Here is a 26,353-nt window from a genome sequence, read left to right as displayed (position 1 = left end):
GTTTGCATTCTGCTATGTAGCATTTATTTTTACAATAGTATGTGAAGTAAAGTTCTTATATTTGCTATTCCATATTATATTACTTTTAAGACATTTTATTTATATGATCAGTGTTGGCATTCAAAAACATTTTGCTCCATCAGATGTCAAATGAAATCAATACTTCCTCTTCAAAACTGTTGTTGTGACAGTTCTAGCTGAGAAGAAAGCCATTCATTCTTCCAAGACACGGTGTCCATGACCTTGTAGATTAGGTATTACTGGAAACAGTAAAGTGGCAACAGTGTCACTCCTCAGGAGCTAAAGTAAAAGTTCCCCCCCAATGAATACCAGAATCAAAGCAATTTTCAAACTAGTATATATTATTACAGTACATATTATAGTACATATTATTTATTCTCTTTGTTCTTTCTATAAAGGATAGATGAATGCTACCTACTTTAACTGAATTTTCTAATTCAGGAATGGTTTATTTATAGGGGGGATTAGAGTTGTATTCAGTCTTGTTTAGTGCTGAAGGACTACCTGCAAAAATGGCTCTGTTGACAAAATGTGGGCAGAATAGGCTAAAATATATGTTAAGTCCTTCAAAATAAAAGATATAAATGAAAACAGTCATTAAGTGCTCAATACTGTGGGATGAGCAGTTGTGTAAATATATAAATACATTCAGATAGCTCTGCTATATTCCTTAGCTATTATGTCCAATTATTCATTTCCTTAGGATATAATTATTATTCTTTGATCATTATAAATCATGGCTGTGTCACCTGACTGAAGTATATTTTCTATATCCAAAGCCAAAGAATAATTGCAAAGAGCTAGATTTAAGGAAGGCCTGAATGATCCAAAATGGAGTGGGATGAGTAGATGACAGGATGTTATAAACATGTGTTCTGGTGATGCTTCAGCTGGGAAAAGAGATTGAAAGTAGAAATGCTTACCAAAACAGAAAATGATGTGATTTATAATATATCAAAGACATACTAGAGCAGTGGTTCTCAACCTTCCTAATGCTGCGACCCTTTAATATAGTTCCTCATGTTGTGGTGACCCCCAACCATAAAATTATTCCTAAAACCATTGAAAATATGTGTTTTCCGATGGTCTTAGGCGACCCCTGTGAAAGGGTCATTCGACCCCCAAAGGGGTCCCGACCCACAGGTTGAAAACCACTGTACTAGAGGAAATGGATCCTAAGTAGTTGAGTAAATTAAAAAATGGGCTGATACTCCTGGCAAAATATTAGATACAGGATTACAAAGAATGCAGTACTACCCTTTATTTATTTTGATTTGTACGACTGCTCTTTTCATTGACATGATTCTGGGTGGCTTACAAGAGAAAAACACAACGTAAACAGCATAACAACAAATATATAAATAGCAGCTTGGATAAAAGTAGAAACAAATATCAGAAAATGATTGTAAATACATCCTCCCCAAAAGGCAAAATAGGATGTACGTTTGCATTAGAAACAGGTAATAGATTCAGTCAAATCCATAGATAAATAGAATTACTTTATTAAGACTAATGATGCCAAGAAGACTGGATGGAATGACCAATTCTCTGTCTATGTAGTTATAGGAATTGAGTTTGACTTGAAGAATATTTTTATTGAAATATTAAAGCAGTTTGTGCATTTCTGCCTGTACCTCCAAAGCTTTGAATTTGTGAATCTCATTTTTGACCTGGGTTGCAGACTATCTGTAGGACATCTGTACCAGCTGAACAGTATGCTTGCATTGAATTATTTATTTTACATATTTTTATCCTACTCTAGCCTTAACAGCCTATATTGAAAATAAAACCAGTTGAAACATCCAGTGTACAAACCTTCCATCAAAAGAGTAGTAATGACATTAACCAAACAATTAAAATAAAAGTTAAAAATGGCATAATAAAATCCAGGGAAGGCTCGCCAAATTCTGCCTTTGCTAACTTCTGTATATCAACAAGGAGAGGGCCATCCTTATATCTGCCAGGAAATTTGTTCCAGAGTGTTAGCACTGCCACTGAAGTACAATGCTTTCTGGCTTCAGTTCCTTAGACCATCTAATGTAGGATTAATAAATTTTCGAGTTGATCTGATTTCTGGGGCCAGTCCTAGTTGGAGTAGACAATCCTATGGATACCTAGTTGGACTATATCAGGGGTGTCAAACTCTATTCCATTGAGGGCTGCATCAGGGTTGTGTTTGACCTCGGGGGGCCTGGGTGGACGTGGCCAACTCGATGTCACTCGTGTCAGGGGTGCCTGTGGTGGCCTGACCACTCTGCCAGTGAAAACGGGCTCCTGAGCTCCATTTTCGGCTGCCACAGCCTCCTGCAACCCTCTGTCAGTGAAAATGGAGCTTGGGAGCCCGTTTTCACTGGCATAAGCACCACAGGTCAATCCTTTGCTATTTCCAGGACAGCCCTGCAGGCCAGATCTAAGCACCCCGTGGGCCGGATCCAGCCCCGGGGCCTTGAGTTTGACACCCCTGGACTATATAGTGTTGCAGACACTTATTTTATAGTATTTCCATGGTGCTCTTTTCTGGCATTCATTATATTGTTAATTGCTGAAATAGAAGATGAATGTAAGTATCACTTTTTAAAATATGGTTTCAGAAATTCTAATTATTATAAGATCATTTAGTTTCCTTGGAATAAAAGTTCATATAGTTAAAATTCCTATTGACCTTCAATAAATCTGTGTGTGTGTGTGTGTGTGTGTGTGTGTGTGTGTGTGTGTGTGTGTATGCATATTCTTTCTAGCCAGGTTTTACCTACGTAAGCTAAGTTGTTCCACAGCCCTAGTTCTGTGAAATCTCATTCACAAGTTTCTGGGCTTTTTGCATCTTGCTGAAAAGTAACAACTCTGTGCTGCAATTTGGGAGACTCAAATAGCTATTTCTGCCTTATTTGAGTCTCCCAAATTGCAGCACAGAGTTGTTGCTTTTCAGCAAGATGCAAAAAGCCCAGAAACTTGTGAATGAGATTTCACAGAACTAGGGCTGTGGAACAACTTAGCTTACCTAGGTAAAACCTGGCTAGAAAGAATATGCACATAAAAGCCTACGAAAACGAAATATATATATATATATATATATCACTTTATATACTGTTTTCACAGTGCTTTACAGTACTTGCTAAGTGATTTACAGAATTAGCATATTGCCCCCAACAATCTGGGTCCTCATTTTACTGACCTCAGAAGATGGAAGAGTGAGTCAACCTTGAGCTGCTCAGGATCGAACTCGTGGCAGTGGGCATAGATAGCTTGCAATACTACATTCTAACCTCTGTACCACCAGGCTCATTATACATATATACATGAACACTGTATTTCTTGGATTATAGACTTGTTGCATAACTACATTAATTTTATGAAGTAATTAAAATAAACTCAACTTTTGCCTTTGTGTATCTGGTCTTTTATAAATAGAAGGCAGTAGGGAGTGTATTTTGCCAAAGTTTTCCACAGAAGACAAAAAGAGCAATGCAGAGCAACATCCTTTTTCTCACACATTGTAGGTAAAGCCTACTTTCAAAAAACTTTGAAAGCTTAGAGAAATTTCATCCCTGTTTTTTATCCACAAGTTTCTTGAGGAAGAAGGCCAGGAAGAATTGTAAAATTGAAACAGCATACTTTTGCTCTTCCTACCTTCTCTTCTGATTGATTTATTCTTTTTATTGCAACCTAGCTTGGGAATGTTCAAGCCTAGCATCTCTTGAATACCGTTCTCTATCCAGATAAACTAACATATATTCTTCTACTGTGAATAATTAGAGTAATAGTTTGGCATGTATAATTGGCTTCTGTTCTGTTATTTTCCTTATGGTATTCTGCTTCCTGCAAATGATCCTTCTGTTCTTGCCTACACTTGCTGACACATCATTTTGTACTTCAGAAAGAAACAGTAAATAATGCATCAGTATTTGAATGCCTAAATAAAGAAATGGAACTTCATTGTCCTGATCTCTGGGCAAATACATTTAGAACTTTAGTCGATAAAAATAAATGCCCAGCTCTAAAAATTGCCATGTGTCTATTGTCTTATAAGAATTACTGTAAGATAATTAAACAAAGTATTACCATCAGATAAACAAAAAATAAAGTTTGTGTGAAATAAATTATAGAACTATAATTTATATCAGAATACCACAAATGACCTACATAGGCATGTATGGATAAGGGGCTAACAAAATCAGTGGACATTTTAATGATAAATTTTTAAAATATATTCTTCAAGCTTAAAAAGGACAGAAATAATTGAACTCCAGAAAATGTGATGCAGTCTAAAACATGCACCACTCCTATGCATGTGGAAAAGGCTTGGTGGAATAAAGATCAGGAACACCATGAATAATTTTGATTATAGGATTGGAGGTTCACCCAAACTGGGGAAGAACATTCTGTTATATTAGCAATACGCAGAAACTCCCATATGCAGGAATTAGATATTATGATAACCCAAGATTGTTGTTGCTTATAACACTTAACTGATTTGTTATAAAAGTTTGTGAAAGGTTTGAATGATGAATGCCCTCATTTGGCTCCACATTTTTGTCTGAGCTGTTAAAGAGCAATAGTTCCTGGGGGAGGGGCGTCTTCATTGAATTGCCCACAATTTCTGATTTTAGTGATATGTTATCCTTGTTTAAATTTGCTGGTTTGACAGCATTAGCAATTGTCAAAAATGAATTTGCTTTCTTTATTTTTATTTAATATGAAATTTATTTAATCAAATGTTTTATAGCTTATAATGAGTTTAACAAACAGCGATAAAAATAAACAGTGGTAATACAATCAGATATAAATACACACACACACACATGTAATAGTAATTAAAATGAACTGGAACTTAAAACTCGTTAACAAAATTCATATTTTGTTAATAATAATACAAAACTGACTTTTTAAAATAGAACCTTAAAACAAAGTTCATCTTATAACGTTACATTATTTCTATTTGTTTTTGAAAAAAAATCTTGAAATGTATTTTACTGTAATGCAAAAAGTATATGATATTATTATTGTTTGTATTCTCTTGCTAGAAAAGAGTAGTTGAACAACTCCGAAAGAATTTAATGGTAAAGCAGGAACAGCCTGATAGTAAGTTTCAAATACAGCCATTGGCACAGACAGAAAATAAAATACAAACATCACAGCCTCTACAGCAGCAGCAGCAGCAGCAGCCACAGCAGCAGACCACTGCACCCTCTCCAAACCTGCTTGGATCACAGGTAAAAGGTTTGAATTAGTTACTGTGATTTTGGGAAGCTGTTTCTTAGGCTGAAATTCATCACTGTATAAAATCAATGTTAATTTAGGTAACAACTAGCAAGCATTTACTATAAAATAAATCATTTTGATCTGAATAGGAGTGAGTGAATGTTTATAGGATCGGGTAATGCTATCAGAAATCTTTTAAGTAAAAACAAAGGTACTTACTTCCTGTCTTTGCCATTTTCCTCTCTACTCTTGACTAATGCTCATCTTGTTTCTATTTGGTTTATTTCAGATGACATCCAGGGATCTATTTCAAGATCTTTGATCAGTTCAGGTTATTTATTTCAGTGAATGGCAATTAAACTACAGAAATAGTGTATAATTAATTGTCTGTAAATAAAGATGTATATGCAGAATAATATATCAATGTACAATCAACCATATATTTTCTAATAAATCTAAAATATATAAAGTAGTTACCCATCAATCTTACAACTGCTGTTGCAAAAAGTAACCTCTGCATGAAAAAGCTTCTTGTTGCTATTGGTCAGGAGAACCTCTACCGTTTATAGGTTAAATGATGTTAATTGCCATTCATAAATGGTGGAGAAACATTTTCTCCAAAAGTGACTATAAATAGCATATCTGAAAGCAGTTTCTTTTGTCTTGCCCAATAAAAGATTGTGTGTCTAAATGGTGGAGATAATGTAATAATTTTGACCTTTAAGTTCATTTTTAATAAAATGTTGACACATTTCCTATTTTCTAACTTCTCAAATTGAGGATTACATTTTCTCACTGCATACTCTGACACCAATTTTATGTAGCCAATAAAGACAAGTGTTTTCTTCTCATGAAATTCAGTTTTGGACGAATATCTAATATTTATTACAATAAGACTAGGACAACTTTTATGAAAGAATTCTAGTCAAATTGGTGAAGGCAGGTTTATGAACTAGATAAAGTAAATTAAGATTTTTCATTAATTTTTTTTTTTTTTGCAATTTATTGTGTGATAAAAGTTGAGAAGAATATGTCAACAGGAAGTATATGCATTTCTATCCTCAAGTAGTACCAGTATATGTACCCTGGAACGAAAGAACTTGGTAAAAATAATACATTATAATGAAAGTGTAATGGTACAAAGTAGTTTTGGATTAATATTCTCTATTCCTATCAAAATAACAAGAATTAAGAATACTAAAGACAATGCTTGACTAAAAATTATTTTGCTCTCTAAGTAGTCATGGTAAAAGGCAACAAATTGAACCTCAAAGAAGTTGCATTTTCCCCCCCAATGGCTCTGATGTATTGCAAGTAGTAGTAAGCAGAGTAAGGGAGTACAGCTGCAAATATCAGTAGTCCTATATGTAATGGGTTTAGGACAACTTGCAACCGCTTGCTCTCTGCTGCTAGCTCGCTGCTGTCACTTCATCCCAGCCACCTCACTGTGGGACAACTTGCCACAGAACAACTCCCCATTCTCCCCATGGGAGAATGCAGGAGGTGAGGGAAACTTCTCCTCCTCCTCCTCCTCCTCCTCTTCCTCCATAGCTCAGGCTGGGGCGAAAAATCGGGGAGGACAAAGCAGAGAGGGAAAGAGGGACTTCCCCCCCACCAGAAAAAAGATCACTTGGGTGTTCTGTCCCCGTACCACGCACACACCCAACCAGCCAGCCGAGGGTTAAATAAACTCTTCAAACACTCAACGTCAGTGATAAGGAACTTGGCAGCAACTCCGTGGCTGCCTGCCAAGAACGTTTACTCCGATAACACAGACAAAAATACACACAGTTTGAATAGTCCAGATTGTAATTAAATCCACAGCAAATAGGTGTTGCGTCCGAAGGTGCAAAGTGCCTCGCCAGAGATTAGCTTTGTCTGTCACAGAGTCCGAATGGCCACCACACTGCCTTTTATAGCCTGTGGGGTGTGGTCCAGTGACTCAGCTAATCTCTGGCACGCCTTCCCCTCTGCTGCGCACACTTCTCCCTGCGCCTCTGGTGAGCGTCCAGCCAGCGCTTATTTTCCTCGTTGCTGTCCACCTGTGGCTGCGGGGACGTGCTTGGCTCTGAGCCTATCGTTTGGCCTTCAGTGTCCTCCGGAGGCATTGCCAGAGAGGAGGGTCTGGAGAGGGAGGCCTTGCCAACTCCTCCCCCTCACTCTCAGAGTCTGCATCTTTCGATAGCCCAGGCTCAGGCAACGGAGCCACAACATTGGGAAAGAGTCACACTTCGATGCACAGGAGTTTCTGCCACAGAATTCAGGGGATATTGGTGGGGGCAGTAAGTCAGATCAAGGAGAGAGAGAGGGAGGGAGGGAGGAGGAGGAGATTCCCCTCACCTCTAGCATTTTCCCACAGTGAGTTGTCCTGTGGCGAGTTGCCCATGGTGAGCTGGATGGGGCAACCCAGCGGCGACCCTGCTGCAGTGAGTTGTCCCATTCAGCTGTGTAACTTTATTTATTCTGCTACTTATAATAAAGGTTCATTTGCATATAAAAAATCCCTGTTTCAGACTCTGATATCTGACGAATTATCATTGTCATTAGTAAAACAGAAAGACTGTTCTTGACTGTTGGCCAACTTGAGTATAAGAAAAAATAAAATATTTTTATTTATTCATATCCTGCCCTTATTATTATCAACTCAAGGCAGCAAACATATCAAACATAACTTCCTTCTCCATTTTCCTCACAACAACAACCTTGTGAGGTGGGTTGCACTGAAAGAAAGTGACTGGCCCAAAATTACCCAATTGGCTTTCATGGCTAAGGCAGGACTTGAATTTATGGTAATTATTCCTTTGATTACAGCATATCGATGTCCCATTAAATTACTGGAAAAAATAGTCAAATTATATGTACACTCTTGGTAAACCAAGAAAAAAAATATTATTTAATTTTAGTTCTATTTTAATGCTAGAAATCCTTTACCATGAAGTAGATATTTAACTGGTTAGACCGACTTCAGGTTTGAAATTTTAATTGCAGATTTATCTGATGCTCATATGACTGTTTTGATTAATGTGCTGTTGAAAGTAATTGACATTAAGTAAACATAAATACTATAGAAGTTTTATTAAGTTCATTTTGAATAATCTTATAATTTATATTAGCTGAATAATTTATATTAGCTAGTATTAAAAACTGTGACTATTAAAAGATTATAATTGTAATAACTTTATTCTGTTTTATAGTTTAACTTTCAGCTAATATGCTCCTGAAACAAGATATTTAAAACCAAAGAGCCCTCTAGTGAAATTGCCTTAAAATTGCTACATTTTTTCTTTTATTATTCAGTTGCGAACCTTCTTTAAAAGCCTTAAACTTATAAACCTATTTGTTTAATAAGAGAAAAACTAAATTAATCAAAATCCAAAAAATAAAATTGTTATCTAAATTGCATATACACTTAATTCTGATAAATCACAGGACTTCTCAAATAATTCTTTAAAATTTCAGGTCTAATCATTTTGAAGAATTAAATCAGTTCTTTCACAACATTATGAAGCTACTTTGTATGGTGTAGCCTTAGCAAAGAATTTTAGAGGATTTTTAACATGTGCACAATTATTAAAAGGAGTTAGAAGGAAACACTAGCAGTAACAAATTACAATATTTGTAAAATATTTGTATGGTACTGTGACCATACTGAAAATTCATAGTTTGCTGAAGTTAAAGTGTTAATTCATAATCTGAAATAATTGCTAGCAAAACCTTGACTAGTAAACACCAATAGTATTTTCTTTTTTGAATTCTTGGAAGGAATGATTCCTTACATTTGGACATTACTCTCTAGGGTCCACTTATAATTAATGTTGTGATGTAGCTAATTAAGAACACATAATTTAAATTATACAAATCAGATTAAGCATATTAAGTGGAATCTGGTACATCTGATGTGAATACTATATCAAAAAATGTGCACCTGTTCTAGAGAAAAGCAAAATTTCACCATAGTGCAAAGTCATGGATTTCTATGCATGCATTGGTGGAGAAATCTGGAAGATCCCAGTTCTAGTTAATTGTAGCATAACATGTGAAGGGGTTAAAATAGAAGGGTTCCTCCTAAAATCCACTATCATCTTCACAGTTTTAAGCATATTTAGCTCCAGATTGTTACGGCTGCACTGTAGGGCTGGTTGTTCAACCTTCCATCTATGTGCAGACTCATCACCATCTCAAATGAGGTCAATGATCGTTGAACTATCTGCGAACTTCAGAACTTTAACAGAGGGTATACTTCCCTCTGATAAAATAATCTTATCCCAACTGAAAATATCATACTGCAGCAATAAATCTAATACTAGATACTTATTTAGAAGTATTATTTAGCTAAAATAAAAATACTTTGCCAGTGAAAATTCCCATATGATATTTGCTATTGCTTTTCAATTGTCAATGACTGGGAGTTTCCAAAAATCATATATAATAATGATCTTTTAATTTGGGGAAATTTCTTGTTCGGACTGAATTTCACCTATTAACATTTGTGTACTTGAAGCAAAAATTGGTTCAAAACAAATACAGTTTTATGACATTCTACAGATACAGGGACATTTCCATATACATATTCACACCTATATTTGTTGCATTAAGCACATAAGGTACAGGTTTGCACAAAATTAGAAATTATGTGTCATGAATGCTTGGATGGACTGTCCTAGGCACATCACACTCTAGAATAACTAGAAATGTGCAACATTTTGGTTATTCCTGGATATTTTTCCAGAATAGGCCAGAAAGTTCTAGGAATAGAGCAAGACTGACACAGCTCACCCTCTCTTCCTTTCTCCTCATGGCCTAGGTACTAGTTTGCCCAGGGATTTTCACAGCACATCTCCCTGCTACCATTTTATATTTGAGCACAGCATGAGTGACTGGTCCATTCCACTTTTTGCTCCTTCTCCCATAGCTTTCCTTCCCTGCAGCTTCTGTCATCCTATATAACTGAGCCATTTGTCCCTCACCTGACCTTCCCATTTCCTCCTTCCCTGTACCTGTCATTGCCAAACTTAAATTCAAGAATGAGATACTCAACTAGCCCAGCTATCCACCTCTCTCTGGATGTTCCCATCACCTTCCTTATCTTTATCTCTGCTTAGCTGCTACACACACTGATGGCTTTATTTTTCCATTTTGTCTCTTATTCTAGAGGCCCTTTGTCTGGAACACATAAGTTCTGGGTCCAGGTCTGGATAAAATATCTATGTTACGTTCCAAACATGGACCACCCAGTTCTACCTGTTCCATCTACCAGGATAGCTTGTGCACTGAACATTCTGGATATTACTAATATAAATGGTTAAGAAGAGACACGCCTTTCCAAAAGTCTAGAGATATGGGAAGGACCTATTCCAAAGAGCTAAAAGGCAAACATTGAAGGATGCATACAGAAACTTGATTACTGTTGTGCATATTTCATCAACTCTGATCAAATCATGACCTAGTATTTCTGTATGATTAGTTGTCATGTGTATATGAGATTTGCTACAAAGTATTAATAAATGTATTGATTCCAGGAGAAGGATATCAGTGTTTAAATTTTCCATAATTTCCCCATTGTATTGTATTGCTTCTATTTCCTCACAGTTCTCAATAATATTTTTTTTCTCAGTGAGTGGTGCAGTCTTCCAGAAAAAATGTGTTTTCTGTTTCTCTTAGAAAACTGTAACTACAGCTTCTATGATCACCACTAAGACACTACCTCTTGTTCTGAAAGCAACAGCAACCATGCCTGCCTCTGTTGTGGGTCAAAGACCTACAATTGCCATGGTGACTGCCATCAACAGCAGCCAGAAAACTGTCCTTAGCACTGATGCACAGAACACGCCTGTCAACCTCCAGACAACAAATAAAGTCACCGGTCCAGGAACAGAGGCAGTACAAATAGTGGCAAAAAATACAGTCACATTGGTAAGCAAGCTGGGTAGCTTAGCACTTTTCTAATAAATATAATATGAAGTTATGTATACTAGAGAACAGAGTGTAATATTTATATACTTTGAGAATATATTTTATATTCTGATGCTTTGCTTAAATTACAATTAGATAACACACTTATTTTAGAAATTTTCAATTTTAATTACTATTCCAATGCTGATTAATATATTGTTACAGTACTACACAATTATGTGTCCTTAACATATGTTCCAATAATAAGATGTTAAATGGTTTCTGTATGATTCTTAATCTCCTTGCTGAAAGGACACAGATTCCTTAATCTTAATTGTAAAACTTTATGCTTGGGGACTCTCTATTTGAATGGTATAACTTCTGACATAGTTTACTTTTTTCAATTTCGTTGCTTGTGAAAAAAATAAACCATCAAGACTTGTTTAACTTCATTAAATATTACTGCCACTGGGTCCATAAAATGGTACCTTGCACAATGAGTTCTTGCCAGCATTTTTTCACTCTAAAACAATTACAAGCACTATTATGATCAAAGATCAGTTGACAAAATGTCAAATAGTTGGAACCTATTAAAAGGTAAAATTTAATTTTGAATGTGAAGTCAGCTATTTAAACAAATACAATTTGGATTAGAAATATAACAGTGATTATCAGTACACTGTTAAATATATGAGCCATCTGAATGTTAACATTTGAGAATTAATCCAGAAATGCAGCTGTAAGTAAATCTATTTACGACTTTAGTATTCTAACAATAAATTATTTCCTATGTGTTCCTAAATAATAAAGAAAATAGCTCATTGTGCAAAGCAGTGGTTTGGGATACTTTGAATATGAATACTTATGTTCTTAATGTAGTTAAACGTCTTGTGAAATACCATTTGAATGGGTAACAAGACTGATATTATATTCTAATAATTATAGAGCAACCTGTAATGTATAAAAATTCAAAAGATTCAGATGATTGGTACAGTCTTACAATGATAACATAGGTTTACGTGTTTATGAGACAAGCAAAAAGGCTAGTTTTATACTTCCTAAGTAAAAAAGATAGTTTCATTCTTCAGAAACAGTTTATGGTGGAAAGATTGACTACCATTATATAACTTTAAAATAATTCATCGTACCTATACTTTGCTTAAAGCTGCTTTAGTTTCATCGCCACCTGAGCTCACTCCTGTTGTTTAGCAGGTTCAAGCTACAGCTCCTCAGCCTATCAAAGTGCCACAGTTCATCCCTCCTCCCAGACTTACTCCTCGTCCAAATTTTCTTCCACAGGTGAGTCTGTTCAGAAGAGATGGCAACTAACCAAACTGTGTAAAACTCAGATATAACTTTGATTTGAGGTTTTAAAAAGACAACATTAGATATTTCACACATTTAATAAGAATTAGGGCTGTCAAATCCAGATTGCAAGAATCTGAATGACCAGGAGTGCCATTCAGATTGTTGGATGACAGCAGTGAGTTGGCATTGTAGCTACCAGTACAATCTATTGTTGAGTTGGATTCTTGCAGTCCAGACATGATAGCCAGCAATAAATTCTGCCCAGTGAGTTCCTTTTCATATTAAAGCTCCATTTTTGCCATTTTATGGGAGTGTTTTGTTCCAATTGTTTCTACATGCTTCATCAGGTCTGGCAAGAGAGGTATGCTTCAGGCCTTGTCAATTAAAATGTCATGTAGTGGGACCAGAACATAGCCTTTTCTGGCTCAGAACCTATCCTTCCCACCCAAGATCACTTTGTCCCTAACCTTGCTGGCATTCAAAAATACCTTAAGATCTGGCGGTTCTCCCAGGCTTGGAAATCAGGAAGTTAGCTGAGACTGTGAATGGGATTAACTTTTGGTTGCTGGGCTGTACCCAATTGCACCCAGATGCTTCTCTGTATTTATTATGAGCTTTTAATTTTGTTTCTTTTCATTATACTAATGTATACCAATAAAGTCTTCACCACCTAGTTGTTGCCAGTGTGATGAGTTTGTTTGTAGTTTAATTAGTGCAATTTGCTTTTACTGTTTTCTAGAAAGGATCAATTTGTCATGGGCAGATTGGTTGAGCAAATAATTTTCTGAAATAAATTCTCCAACTATTGAAGGCAGATGTGCAAGGGTAATATAGAAATCTAGATGAACATGAGATTGCAGCAGAAAGTTTTCTTATTGTTTTGATGCAATGTAATGGTTGTCCTGAATTTTGCATCCCACAATTGGTAGCCATATGTATAACAACTTATATGCAGTGCTTTGGATGTCTAATACTGTTTCTTTCATTAAATGATTCTTATACCTCAGTGATGTTATATTTGTCACCTTCAGCTCCATTCCCTTCTTTTTAGAGAACCAGTTTTCCATCTCTGAAGCATAAAGTCAAGATTATATAAAAAAAACATCCTAATATGTTAGATTCAGCATTTAAAATAATAACTTATAAATTCTCTCAATTAATGCAGAGATGTAGAGTTAATATAAATACAGCTGCATTTAATTTATATTTATTTTGCATAGATAATTCCTCTTACTGTTAATATTCATAAAGAATACAGCATTGGAAATTCAATATATTCTATGCTACCACATCAGGACTTGAAAAATCACATGACCACTCTAATTTTTTTTACAAGCTAATTTATAAAGTAATATTATCCCTTTAGTCTGAATAAAAAGTATGTGAAGATTCCTGATGCAGAGACAAGGAACAGTTTTTGGTACCATTTACAGCCATTATATTTGGAATCAACCAAGTTTGAGACAGATTTCAAATTAAGTAGCTTTGTGCTGATGTGTATCTCAATGTAATACAAATACTGTAGTCTGCTAAGTCATGTTTGTAGGAAATTGTCTGATACCTCTGTCTCTCTCTCTCTAGGTTCGACCAAAACCAGTTGCCCAGAATAACATACCTATAGCCCCAGCTCCACCTCCTCCTATGCTTGCTGCTCCTCAGCTTATTCAGAGGCCTGTGATGTTGACCACAAAGTTCACCCCCACCTCCTTACCCTCTACACAGAATTCCATACACCCAGTTCGTGTTGTGAATGGGCAAACAGCAACCATAGCCAAAACTTTTCCAATGGCACAACTCACCAGCATTGTTATAGCAGCCCCAGGTGCCAGGCTTGCTGGACCTCAGACTCTACAGATCAGCAAACCAAATGTTGAGAAGCAGGTACAGCTAGAGGAATGTTATTTGGTCGGTCTGTCCATTAGAGCTATTATCATTTGCTTGCTTTGTTTTTCCCAAGTATACAATTTTCATTTTCAGCAAAAATATGTTTCCATTGTTTTGCTAACATTTCTAATTAATCTGACTTCAAAATGAGATAGCAATTTTGCAACAACCTTTAATTTATCATTGGTTACACAAAGGTGTTTAATACTTTGCAACCTGGATAGTTGAAAGAACATTGCCCTAACATAACAGAAGTAGTCATCATTTTCCTGGCAACACATCTTTTTAAAGCTGATTTTGAAGCCTGTTAATTTGAATTCTCAAAAGTTGCTTTTAAGCTTGACAAATTTTTTCATTGATGTATGGGGAAAATGATCCACTTTTTATCTCTTTTAGGAAGATGCAACATATATGTGCATTAATTCACAGTAAAATATGAACACAAAATCAGCATATACCAAATTAGTACTCTGGTTTGCGCAGAAGGGAAGGGCTAGTGTTTCCTTCCAATTTGAACTAACAAAGAACCATTATTAGTGCTGAGACTTGAAACTTGTATTTTTAATATCTTTAACCATGATTGACTTATTCAGTAAATAGCACCAAATGTTTCCAATGTAGTTTCACAGTCATGCCAGACTAAACCATTAGAATAAACTGCAGTTCAAACAAATGTTTCAGACATAGCCAATATTCACCATAACCATAAACCAGATTTTAATTATGTTTTATTGAAAAATCTATAGCACATTAGTTTATATGGCATATTAAACCAAAAAGGGACAAACCACAATGTGGCTTACTATTAAATACAAACCAATCCATATCCATATATTGCTCATATAGTGTACTGAAATTATCTTTGTCACCTTGGAACAAATTGGTAATATTTTATGACTTCACATCCATGTCATAAAGTGATTATTGTGTCATTGTGGAGGAACTTATGATGCAAAGGATTCTGCCATATACTACTATACTTCAGGAAAATCCACTCTGAACTAATTTTCAGGCACATTTCATGTTAATACTAAAGCACAAAGAGAAGTGCAGAGTGCCTGTTCCTAACAAAATGGTGTCTAAGCAAGCTTTTCAGGGAGATCATTCTTTAAAATACCAACTCATCTTTAGTTCTGCTTCCCAGGTCTTTTACTTAAGTGTTGGAGTTTGAAGAGGGGGGGAATGGTCTTCTGAAAAACTAAGTATTATTTGGGATATTTTCATGTAATTAAGAGTTTTCATAATTGTTGCCATTCTGGTTAATAAAAGGCATTGCCTTTTTTTGTTTTATTTTATGCTAAATCAAGGATTATATAGTCAGTTATTTCTATTTCAGACAGTCAAGCCCCAAGTAGAAACAGAGGAGAAACCAACAGAGATTCATACTGTTACCTCTCCTGCACCTCCCAAGCCAAAACGAGAAGAAAACCCACAGGTACCAATAGTTAAAATATTATTTTCTGAAAAGAAATCTAATATATTGCCATTTGCTAATATGCAAAAACTTGGGTTTTGTTTATTGTCTGAAATCTCTTAAATATCTGGGAATAATTTTTCCGTAATGCCTTTGAGGTATATGTTAATACAATTGACGGTATAATTCAGATTAACAGTAATACTAACAGAAAGTTGAAAATACTTGTGAATTTATGGGGAAGAATAAATGTGGTGAAGAATAAATTTAATTTCAAGATTAGATTACAAATTTAAGAGAGATGTCTCTGTATTAATTCCAACTAGATATTTGTATGGGACAACTCAGCAAATCTCAAAAGTAGTTAACTATTTTTCTAGATTGGATATGCAGTATATTAGAAGACATGTTAAAAAAATATGTGTTGGACATGCCTCTGACAGTTCCATGGTGGGGGAATATTCTTAATAGTATTATTAAAGTTTCAACAAGGGAGTTAAAGTTTTAAAATGCCAATCAATTAAAAATTATCATATTTTTTTTTTTGATAAATTGTATTTCAAAAAATCCTTGAATTTTGTAAATAATTTGGGGTATATCATGTCACAATTGTTGGGAAAAAATATTGTAAAATTTTCTTGTGACAGATACTAATTCACCAGATGTCAATGTGGATTGAAGTAATGTGTGCACTCTGAGTCTTTGAATTAACCCTTTATTAGTATAAAGAGTCAATTCTTAAAATATCTAGCCAATGTGTTACTCAGGTCTTCTGTGAGTTACAAGAGAGGACAGTAAGCTTTATTGTAGTTGGAGGTGGGGTGGGGAACAGTGGATAGTTATTAAGGATATGATGGACTTAATAAAATAAATTTTATTTATTATTTTCACCACTATTTAATAGTTGCGGCCATGCTCTACTACAAATTCCCTGCACAACTTCTATCAATTTGTTTCAGCCAATTTTTCACCTGGCTTGAACTGTCCTTTAATTGCCATAGTCTTAGACTCATGTTTGAGATGTTGATGAGATGTGTTTTTTTAATTTGTTTCACAGTTATATGAAGACCTTTGAGATGATCACCAATCCCAAACTGCTAGAAACTTCCCCAGAATTTTGAGGAATTCCTCAAATTTCATAAATCTTTTGGAGTGGACTGTTTTAATAAGATATATAACCCTGCAAGGGAGGGTAGTTGCCAGAAAGATGACCTACCCATGATGATTGGCTTTTCTAAATGTTATTTAACTATCACATCAAAGGGCTGAAAAATCAGTGGTGTTCTACTGTATGTTCGGGGTCAGTAATGCATAGTCCCATAGTCAGTCCACAGTCATCATGGAAAGCTGGAAATGGCATCATTCAATTGTATCTCAGTATCCCTGGGTAAGAGAGTGAGAAAAATTGCCAGGCATATACTTCACAACACAGTGGGTAAAACAGGTGCTACTTATCCCCCTCAGGGACAGAGTCTCACTGAGTTTGACCTAGTAATTATCTGGTCTAGTTTACCTCACAGGATTATCATGGGGAATATTGGAGAAGGAAGAACTATGTATATTATTTTGAGTTCCTGAAAGGAAGATGGATTATGCATTTAACAAATAAAGAAGCAAACATATATTTGAAGTCTTTAAAAGAATACTTTTAAAAGGGTACCTTTAAAATAATCTATTAACAATGTGGCTATGTATGACATTCTGTTCCTGCTTTGTCAGGAATTACATGAGGTTATTTTGAATGTCTTTTATTAGGGACTTAATACCACAAAGATTCAAATAACCACATTCAAAGCCAACATTTTAAAACTATATAGTATGCTACTCTGGCATTAATTCCTACACATTTCTGATGGTGACAGTTTTGATTAATTAAAAAAAAAGCATTGTCATTTATATGAACTCTAATTTTTGAAATTATTTTCTGCTGTTTTATATATATCATTTTATCCCAGTTTTTCTTAGGATAAACTGGGGGAAATGTGTTACTGTTTGCTTTATTCCCAAGATGGATGTAAAATACGCTATAATTAGAATTGTAACATATTTTACGGAGAGTGATTTGGGGCAGCTTCAGATGACATGTAAGGAAGCCAGGTCCCTAGAGAGTGAGTTTACTGAGTAAATAAATAGGAGCTTGCCTATTTAAGTTTGACTAAGAATAGGGAAGAGGCAGGAGAGACAGAATAAAAGAGAAAAAGCCAGGGAAGATAAAGACTGGTGATTGATTGCATCTGCTGACTGTCTATGGAAATTCTCAATCTTCCAAGACATGGCTGTTTCAGAGCTGCTTTTCAAAAGGCAACTGGACTTCTGAAAGCACTTTGGGACTTCTGCTGACTGTTTTTCCGATAGTCCATTGGGCTGATGATTGCTTATTATACACGATTGGACATTTCTTGCTGTTGATCTAGTTGTACAGAAGCTTGTGGGGAAGCCAGCTCCCCAGCAACAGGCAGACAGTAGATTGGTGGGGGAATTCCTGTATAGGAACCAAGGAGGAGGCTTTATGTGTGTGTTGTTCATTCTTTCTTTCATCAGAGGAACACAAAGGCAGAAAATTACTGTTGTGATCAGTATGAGATGTGCCATATTTGTTTTCTTTGCTGAAGGCAAGAGTTCTAGTGCTACAAATGCAAAAAGATTACCATCCTGGAAGAATGGTTGAAAGAACTATAGATAAAATTTTCATTCCCTGGCTTATCAGGGGAGATAGGGAATTCATAAATAGATCACAGGAAGTGCTTGTGGAAAGATAGCTGAATTAAGAAGCTCCCTGGAAAACAGAGAAAGCAAAATGAGAGGATTGGAGAGATGGAGGAAAGCAATCTGGCTTTTAAAATTGAAAGTTGGAGAATAGATTCCAGAATCTCACTGTTTATTATATTTCTGTATCAAAAGAAAAGCAGCTGCCAAAAATCTGAGGAACTGAAGAAGGGGGTGCCACAGGTTCTGCAAAAGAAAGGATGCCATCCTCTTCCCTGGGAGCAGGAAACAAATGATGGTGGTGTCCTGTTAACCAGCCAGTCAAGAGGAGTATGATGCTTTTCTGGGCACACATTTGGAATGTGACAAAAAGCTTCCCAACCCATTGATAAATATCCCTTCCTTCTGATCCATATGGGAACAAATACATAGCCAAATACTATCTTGAAATCATTGCAAGGACTAAGAAGCACTGGATAGGAAGACAAAGTTACTTGGGGCTCAGTTTGTGTTCCCTTCCTTCTTTCCTATAAAAGGACATAGCTTAAAAAGAGAATTCTCCAAAGGAACAATTAGGTATACTGATTAGGTACCAACAAGAATGCTTTTGTTTCTTTGATATTGGAATGCAAGAGGTAGGCTGCATGTTATGAGAACTGGGAGGATAAGTTTGAAAGAGACCTTGGTCAGGAGGACTGGATCCTATAGGGAAGGAGAGGACATAATTGAAAATAGTATTATGCTGGTAAGGAAGTGCAGAATGTAGTGGTATCAACAATGAGCATGTAAATACCAGAAGGAATAGATCAAATTGTATGACCAAGTGTTCCAGCATCATTACCCAAATACACAAAGTGTGGGACACAAGTTAGAATAACTAGAAAGCTTAGTGCAGGAAGAATATGATTTAATTGGTATTACTGAAAGCTGGTAGGATCAAATTCATTATTAGAAGCAAAGACTGAAGATGGCATTTTAATTGTCCAGACATATCTTGAAAAACCAACTCAACCAAAAATGCAGAGTCCCAAAATTTCTTAAGAGTTGATGCATATTGTTGAGTCATTTGTATTAAGTAATGACTATTATCAGCTAATTTAATTTTCTATAATACTGTGTGATTTCAATTTTGTTTCTCTTAATTCAGAAACTTGCCTTTATGGTTTCTCTTGGACTTGTTACGCATGATCATCTGGAAGGTAAAAAGAAAATTAAGCTTTTTCATTGTTTTTTTAATCAATAAAACACCAAGACCCATTAATAGGAAAAAGTTTCATTTCACTTTATTGAGTTTATTTTCAAAGAAATACTTTGGATTTAATGTGAACAAAATAAAGTTTTATGCTACCAGAAAGAACTATGTTCTTAACATATTTTAAGAAAATCTCAAACATGATAAAGTGTATGTTCTCATATAGCTCAAAATAGAAAGTTATTATCTTTTGGCCTGCAACATATATTTGGAAAAAAAAAACCTGATTTAATAAGTGGACCTAAATCGTAATCAGATTTTGGATACCCTGTTTCCCCCAAAATAAGACATCCCCTGATAATAAACCCAGTAGTTTATTTCAGGGTTCAAAAAAAATATAAGACAGGGTCTTATTTTTGGGAAAACACAGTATGTTTGATAAAAGGGCTTCCTTTAATTTAAAACTTGTTAAAATACCTCAACAAATAATTTCATTTACTCCTAAATGACAGTGAATGAGATGTTTACATATATTTTGATGCATTTTTCTATTAACGTGTTTGCAATTTTTTAAAAAATAATCCTTGTATATTTGTAACCTATCACGGACTTACTGCATGGAAAAGAGTTGCAATATACATTGAACAACCAAATAAGTCTTTACACTTCTCTGCAGCTATTGATTTTGACTTTAATGCTTTTTGTCATCAATTTGCAATATTCATGGTAAAAATTCATATACTATAATGAATCTTGTACTAATTATCAGTTGAAAATTTCGCTTGATTCATTAGTTATAAAAATATAAAGTTAGATTTTTTGAAGATGTAGGCTGTAATCGTTTAAGTTGAATTGGTGTCATGTACTGATGCATTTTTAATCTATTTTTATGTAATACCGCTGTTTCTTTAGGATTATTTTTGTGCAAGGATTATCAGAAATGATAGATTCTGAGTCCTGGTTTCTCAGATTCTAAAACAAAATCTTTGTGCTTGGAAATGCTTTTATTTTCTAACCAAATTATTTATTTCCTCAAGAAATACAAAGTAAAAGACAAGAAAGAAAACGAAGAACCACAGCAAATCCAGTTTACAGTGGAGCTGTTTTTGAGCCTGAGGTAGCAATCTCTTATTTATACATTAGAAATAAAATCTTGCTTTGATGCTCTCATGTCCACTATCCAGACATGGGATGGCCAAACCAGCCTAAAAAGAAGGTTAAAATTACTTCCCTTCCCAGTTCGATGTTTAGCAAATGACTTCTATGAATGATGGCTGTCCTTACTGCATCTAAGAGAAGCAGGGTGGTTTTGGGTTGCTCTGCTTTCCAGTACTCAATTGCCACTCCATGACCCGCAGCATTGGCTACTGGCATTGCCTAATAGTTCAACTATACCCACCCTCAAAGACATTAGAAAACTAAGTTGGGTTTGCTCTGATATATTTCTAGAAGTTATAGACTAGTTGTTGAATGATGAAGATTTAGCATCAAATCATTCTCTTGTTGCTAGTGGAAATAGGTCTGTTATGTTCTGTCAGTGTTTTCACGAAAGTCCATCTTCTCTGGAGTAGGTGTTCTAGTTAATACAATGATGAATGCATTCGTAAAGCATGTTTGTTTGTTATATATGGATATACATCGGTGATTCTATAGATTTCAGTTAACAAGTTTTAATAATTACTTTGTTCCTATCTTTTACAAAGCGCAAGAAGAGTGCGGTCACATACCTGAACAGCACAATGCATCCTGGGACACGTAAACGAGGTAAATTTCTAATTAAGAGAAGGGATGATACATGAATAAAAAATGTTAAATAATCATACAAACAGAAAAATAGCTGCTCTGGTTTCAGCCAAGTCCCCTCATAATCTAGGATTTCGTTTCTCACAGTGGCCAACCATATGCTTCCATGTAGTCACATAAAGAATATGGAGACATTCCCCTCTCCTGCTGTTCATTTTCAATTAATATTTGGAGGTATCCTTTACCTTACACAGATGTAGTGTAGAATTTTCAAAATGAATACAGTAGTTGTTTTCACACTATCCAAGTTAGCATCCATAACTGTATATTTTGATAATGAATTCCTCAGATTAATTTTGCACTATATGAAGAAATACTTTTTGTCTATTTTTAATTTCCTTTATGTTAGCTTCATTAGCTGCCCTCTAGGAATTGCAGCAATATTTCCTACAAACTCTTGTTTAGTCAGAATACCCAGCATAGGAAAAAGATATAAATACTACAGATATTTGCTAAACCTTGATATACTACTTAACAGCACAAACGTAAATACTAATGAGTCATTTTAAAAATTCATACAACACTGAAAAAAATTAAATTAAGCTTGCATGCTCTATGAAGGACAGTACTTTTGTTTCCTTGTTACAAATAATTACATACATATGACATAACATGTGCATTAGAACAATTCTAGTCAGAGCCAAGGTTATAATTCTTAATAAAGGCAAAAAGTAATAATGGCATTGACCCAAAGAAGAAATAAAGGCTCTAGGAAGAGAGAGAGAGAGAGAGAGAAGAAAGAAAAAAAAAAAGAGAGAGAGAGAGAGAGAGAGATGTTAGGAACCACAGAAAACAAGGTCAGGGGGGATTTATGAAAATGGCCAATAATGGAATCATTTGGTGAATAAATTGTCTCATATGGCCATAAAGAAAAATGAAAATTGAGATGAATGATGAAATGTAATCCTACTAAACAGAAAGTGGAATCAAGTTCTGGTGTCTTTTTTTTCCTAGGTTTTTTATTTTATTTTACAATATATCCATATCAATGCGTGAACAGTGTAGCATCTAGGAATCATACATTTTAGTACAAATAAAAATAGTTCTATTAATCATATTTGTTACATTCCTCAAGCTTATGTAGTTTAGTGTTTATACACATATTTGTATTAGATTATAAACTTTCATTATTTAATAGTTCAATGTTTCAATATGTTATTCCAATGCCAATACAATATTGTTTAAACATACATAACAATACCATCATTCAATTTCTAATCTTCCCTCTTATTATTACTTTTATCTTACTGTATAAAAATGTGTATACTAATATTCTCCCTCTCTCTTATTTCTATCCCTATACTAACCTTTAATCATGCTACCATTATATTTAAGAACAAATCCTTTCTATCTGTCATCTCTTGCCCATTTTAAAGTGTTAATTGTTCGTTTTTTTAACTTCCCATATTTCTCTCTTGGATCTTTATCCCTATCTGCATCTATGTCCTGACTATTCATTTTAAACATTTTTCCCATCTCTGCCCTTTTCCATTGTCTAGCTTCCAAAATATCCACCCCTGCCCCTGTTTCCCTTTCCAAAATGTCTTCCTGTATCCCCGGTTCCGTTTTTAAATCTCTTAAAATGTTTTCCTCTTGGTTCATTTCATCAGTCATTGTTGTTTTGTTATTGTCCCCTTTTTGTCATCTTGTTTTGTTTGTGGTTCATCTGCTCTGCTTTTTCATCTGCTCTTTCAATTGGCTCCTCTTTTTCCTGGGCATCTTGATCACTCATTGTCCTTTGTATAATATTTCCCAGTTTTTCATCCATGCCATGTATTAAATTCTTAATCTCCTTGTGGTTTCTTATCAGAATGTCCTTGATGGTTTGAAACTCTGACGCCATTTCTTCCCAAATTCCACTCATTTCCACCTGATATAGCATCTCTTCTTGTTTTAATAAGTCACGCTCTTGTCCAGTAATCCAAAAACCATATATTCAAGCCTAAAGTCACTCCCCAAAAAGAATTCAAAGTTCACAATTTTTGTATTCCATAGTTAATCAGTCTGTTCCTTTAGATAATCCTAAAAGCTTTCCAGAATCTCCTAAATCCTCTTTATGTGTTCAATCTTGTATCATAGCATTCCGGGGTCTCTTTAATTTAAAAAAATATTTCTTATTCTTATATTTAAATCTCCAATAGTCACGACGTAGGTGCATAAAACATATCCTTGTCAGAATTTAAGAATATGTTATACTTTCCTTTCATCAGCAGATAACACTCTCATTTTAGATTTCAATGTTAACCAGTTTAATAAGTCAAAATATAGAAACAAAGTTAGTTTTTTAGATAAATAGTTCCAGTATTTTTAAAATGCCTTTCCAGACCAACGCCTGCTCAGAGCCGTGGTGGCACAGTGATTAGAGTGCAGTACTGCAGGCTATATCTGCTGACTGCTGATTGCCAGCAGTTCGGCAGTTCAGGTCTCACCGGCTCAAGGTTGACTCAGACTTCTATCCTTCTGAGATTGGTAAAATGAGAACCCAGATTGTTGGGGGCTGACTCTGTAAACCGCTTAGGGCTGTAAAAAGCACTGTGAAGCAGTATATAAATCTAAGTGCTATTGCTATTGTTATTAAAAGTCCAATTATCTGTATTTTTAACAGGTTTTTAATTTAATTTAATTTAATTTTTTGCTTTTCTCTTAATTCTTTTCTTTCAATTCTGAAGTTTTTTCTCAAAGTGCTTAGTCACTGCTTTTGCAAATAGTTGTGAGCCTCTCTTTTCCTGGATTATTTCCTTTTGGGTTAGGTTTTAATTAAGAAAGAATCCTTTCACCCAGTTCTAGACACTGTTCACTAACTCCACTCCAGCACCAGTCTTAGGTGTTCTTCAGCTGCCCCAGCTTCATGGCAGCCATCTTTAGGCTGCCTCTTCTCCTTGTGTTGGCTGAGAGGGGAAAAAAAACCCAGGGTCCAGCAGGAGAGTTGTGACTCTCCATGGTCTCCCAGGGCGCCCCTCTTTGCTTTACCGCCCCTACAGGGCGGATTTGGCTCCTTTTGGAGCCCACCAATGGTAAGAACTTGGCATGGGAGCGCGGAGACCCGCTCCTTGTGTCCAATCTCGCTGCGACGTCAACTGGAAGATTCCAAGTTCTGGTGCCTTAAGCCTAAAAGTTTTCAAGTTTTGAGGGAAAGAGAGAAATGCCTTATTTTTCTATGTCAAGCATGATTGTATGCATCTCGGTCTTATCATTCCTTAGGTACCTTTTTCTGAGCTAAAAATTTTGAAATATTATACCTTTTTTAAAGAAGAATGGTGCTTGAGCATCTTGATCATTTTAGTTGTCCTTTTCTGTATTTTCCCCACTTTTATTATAACCTTTTTCAAATACAGTAACCAGAACTATACACAGTATTTCAAGTACAGGGATTATTATAAATTTGTACAATAGCATTTCAGTGTTGGCAGATTTTTAAAAATACCTTTCCTCTATGAGACAAACTACTCCCATTCTGACAGTTAAAACCCCAAACTCAGAAAAATAACTTTTTTAAAAAAAGACGATTTCAGGTGTTAGGCAGGTTCAATACAGGATTTAAGAGTGAACATGGAAGTAGCCACCTTCCAGAAATTTGTTATTCTCATTCCCAATTTGAATTTGTAAAAAGAAGGTGTGCCTCTTCAACCATTTGCAGTTAGATGGCTTAGTCACATGGAGCATGTGTGGATGGACCAGCCCAGGTTGTTTACATTATATACTGCTTAAAATATTTTCTTGATAATAAACCTGAAAAAGCTTCTTCAAGCATTTAGATTTTGTTTTGGATATAAAATACTGCTGATTAGTTGCACAATAGAGCTGAGTGAGCATTATATAAAATCTGGCCTTGATTCTGTTAATGCTTTTTAATAATTCCTTTGGTGCTGAGCTTGTTTAAAAATAAAGTTGATAACTTGAAATGCAAGCTGTAATTTTAAAGCAATACTTTGTAATTAAAATGTCTATTGATGAACTTTAGATATTGTTCTTCTAATAGTGTACTTGAATGTACTGTATATATAAATATAAGTGATTAAAAGGTTTAACAGTCAATTGCAGGTTCCACTGTGCAAGTATTTTTCTTTTCCAAAATATGTCATTATAACTAAAGTGGATTTGATATTTTTTTCCCATTGCTTTTGGCATTTTGTTCTTGGTTACATAAAAGAAATTTTTATATTTGTTTCTATCACTCTTTACCTGTTTGGTACAGCTTAATTAAAACAAGTTACCTATGAATGCTTAATTCCATGTTTCCCTCTTGTTTGTAATTTTGTTTATCAATCATCAGAAAACTATTAGTAAAATACTATAGGGTTATATTTTCAATTAGAATAATAGTTCACTTTAGAATAATAGTTTATTTTACTAGGCAATTTTATGTCAAAATTATTTTATGAATAACAAAAGTGCTCTTTACATTTATGATTGGTCTAGATTCAGAATGCTTTATAATTTTTTAAAATATTCCTTAATAAACAAAAAATATTTTCCAAATCTAATATAAATATTTTTGCGTAAATGAAAATGTTATTGATAGCCTCCAAATGATACCTCAGTTTTTCAGATTTCTAAGAAGAAGAGGAAATGAGACTTAGAAAATTAATGAAGTATTACTAGATACTGTTTTAAGGATTATGAAGATATTTCATTCAATCAAAGGGGTATGGATCATGGCAACTTTTGGTAGAAGTCAATTGGGGGCTTGACATGGAGGGAAAGACTCAAAACATTAAGACTGAAATGACATACCATTAGGAGTAGCAACCTGAGAAACTGCAAGGTTTTTTCTCATAATATCCTTTTTGAAATTATTCTTGTAAATGTCTTAAAATTAATGTGAGAATCTTGGCTTCCTTTCACTTGTGACTATTATACTAACTACCTCTCTGTACCTCATCGCTTCCTTTTTCATGCTAGCCAATGAGGAGCAATGTCCAAAGGTATGTAAG

General features: G+C 34.9%; 1 protein-coding gene across 2 annotated transcripts in view; it reads left to right on the top strand.

The window, feature by feature from the left end:
- The window catches only part of PHF21A (PHD finger protein 21A), a 179,779-nt gene that overhangs the window by 142,450 nt on the left and 10,976 nt on the right, over positions 1-26,353 (top strand). For both annotated transcript variants that reach the window (XM_070931233.1, XM_070931232.1), the window contains 8 exons: positions 5,043-5,231; positions 10,882-11,133; positions 12,322-12,411; positions 14,002-14,301; positions 15,641-15,739; positions 19,572-19,623; positions 20,654-20,733; positions 21,320-21,380. In XM_070931233.1, the coding sequence (XP_070787334.1) occupies positions 5,043-5,231; positions 10,882-11,133; positions 12,322-12,411; positions 14,002-14,301; positions 15,641-15,739; positions 19,572-19,623; positions 20,654-20,733; positions 21,320-21,380 (1,123 nt within the window). The remainder of the gene's footprint in view (positions 1-5,042; positions 5,232-10,881; positions 11,134-12,321; positions 12,412-14,001; positions 14,302-15,640; positions 15,740-19,571; positions 19,624-20,653; positions 20,734-21,319; positions 21,381-26,353) is intronic.

The sequence above is a fragment of the Pituophis catenifer genome, unplaced genomic scaffold (genome assembly GCF_029215685.1).
Source record: "Pituophis catenifer annectens isolate HBS135680 unplaced genomic scaffold, rPitCat1.0.hap2 SCAF_1, whole genome shotgun sequence".
In the NCBI taxonomy this organism is placed as follows: Eukaryota; Metazoa; Chordata; class Lepidosauria; order Squamata; family Colubridae; genus Pituophis; species Pituophis catenifer.
The sequence above is the reverse complement of the archived record's forward strand: the minus strand, read 5'-3'. Positions and strand labels throughout refer to the sequence as shown.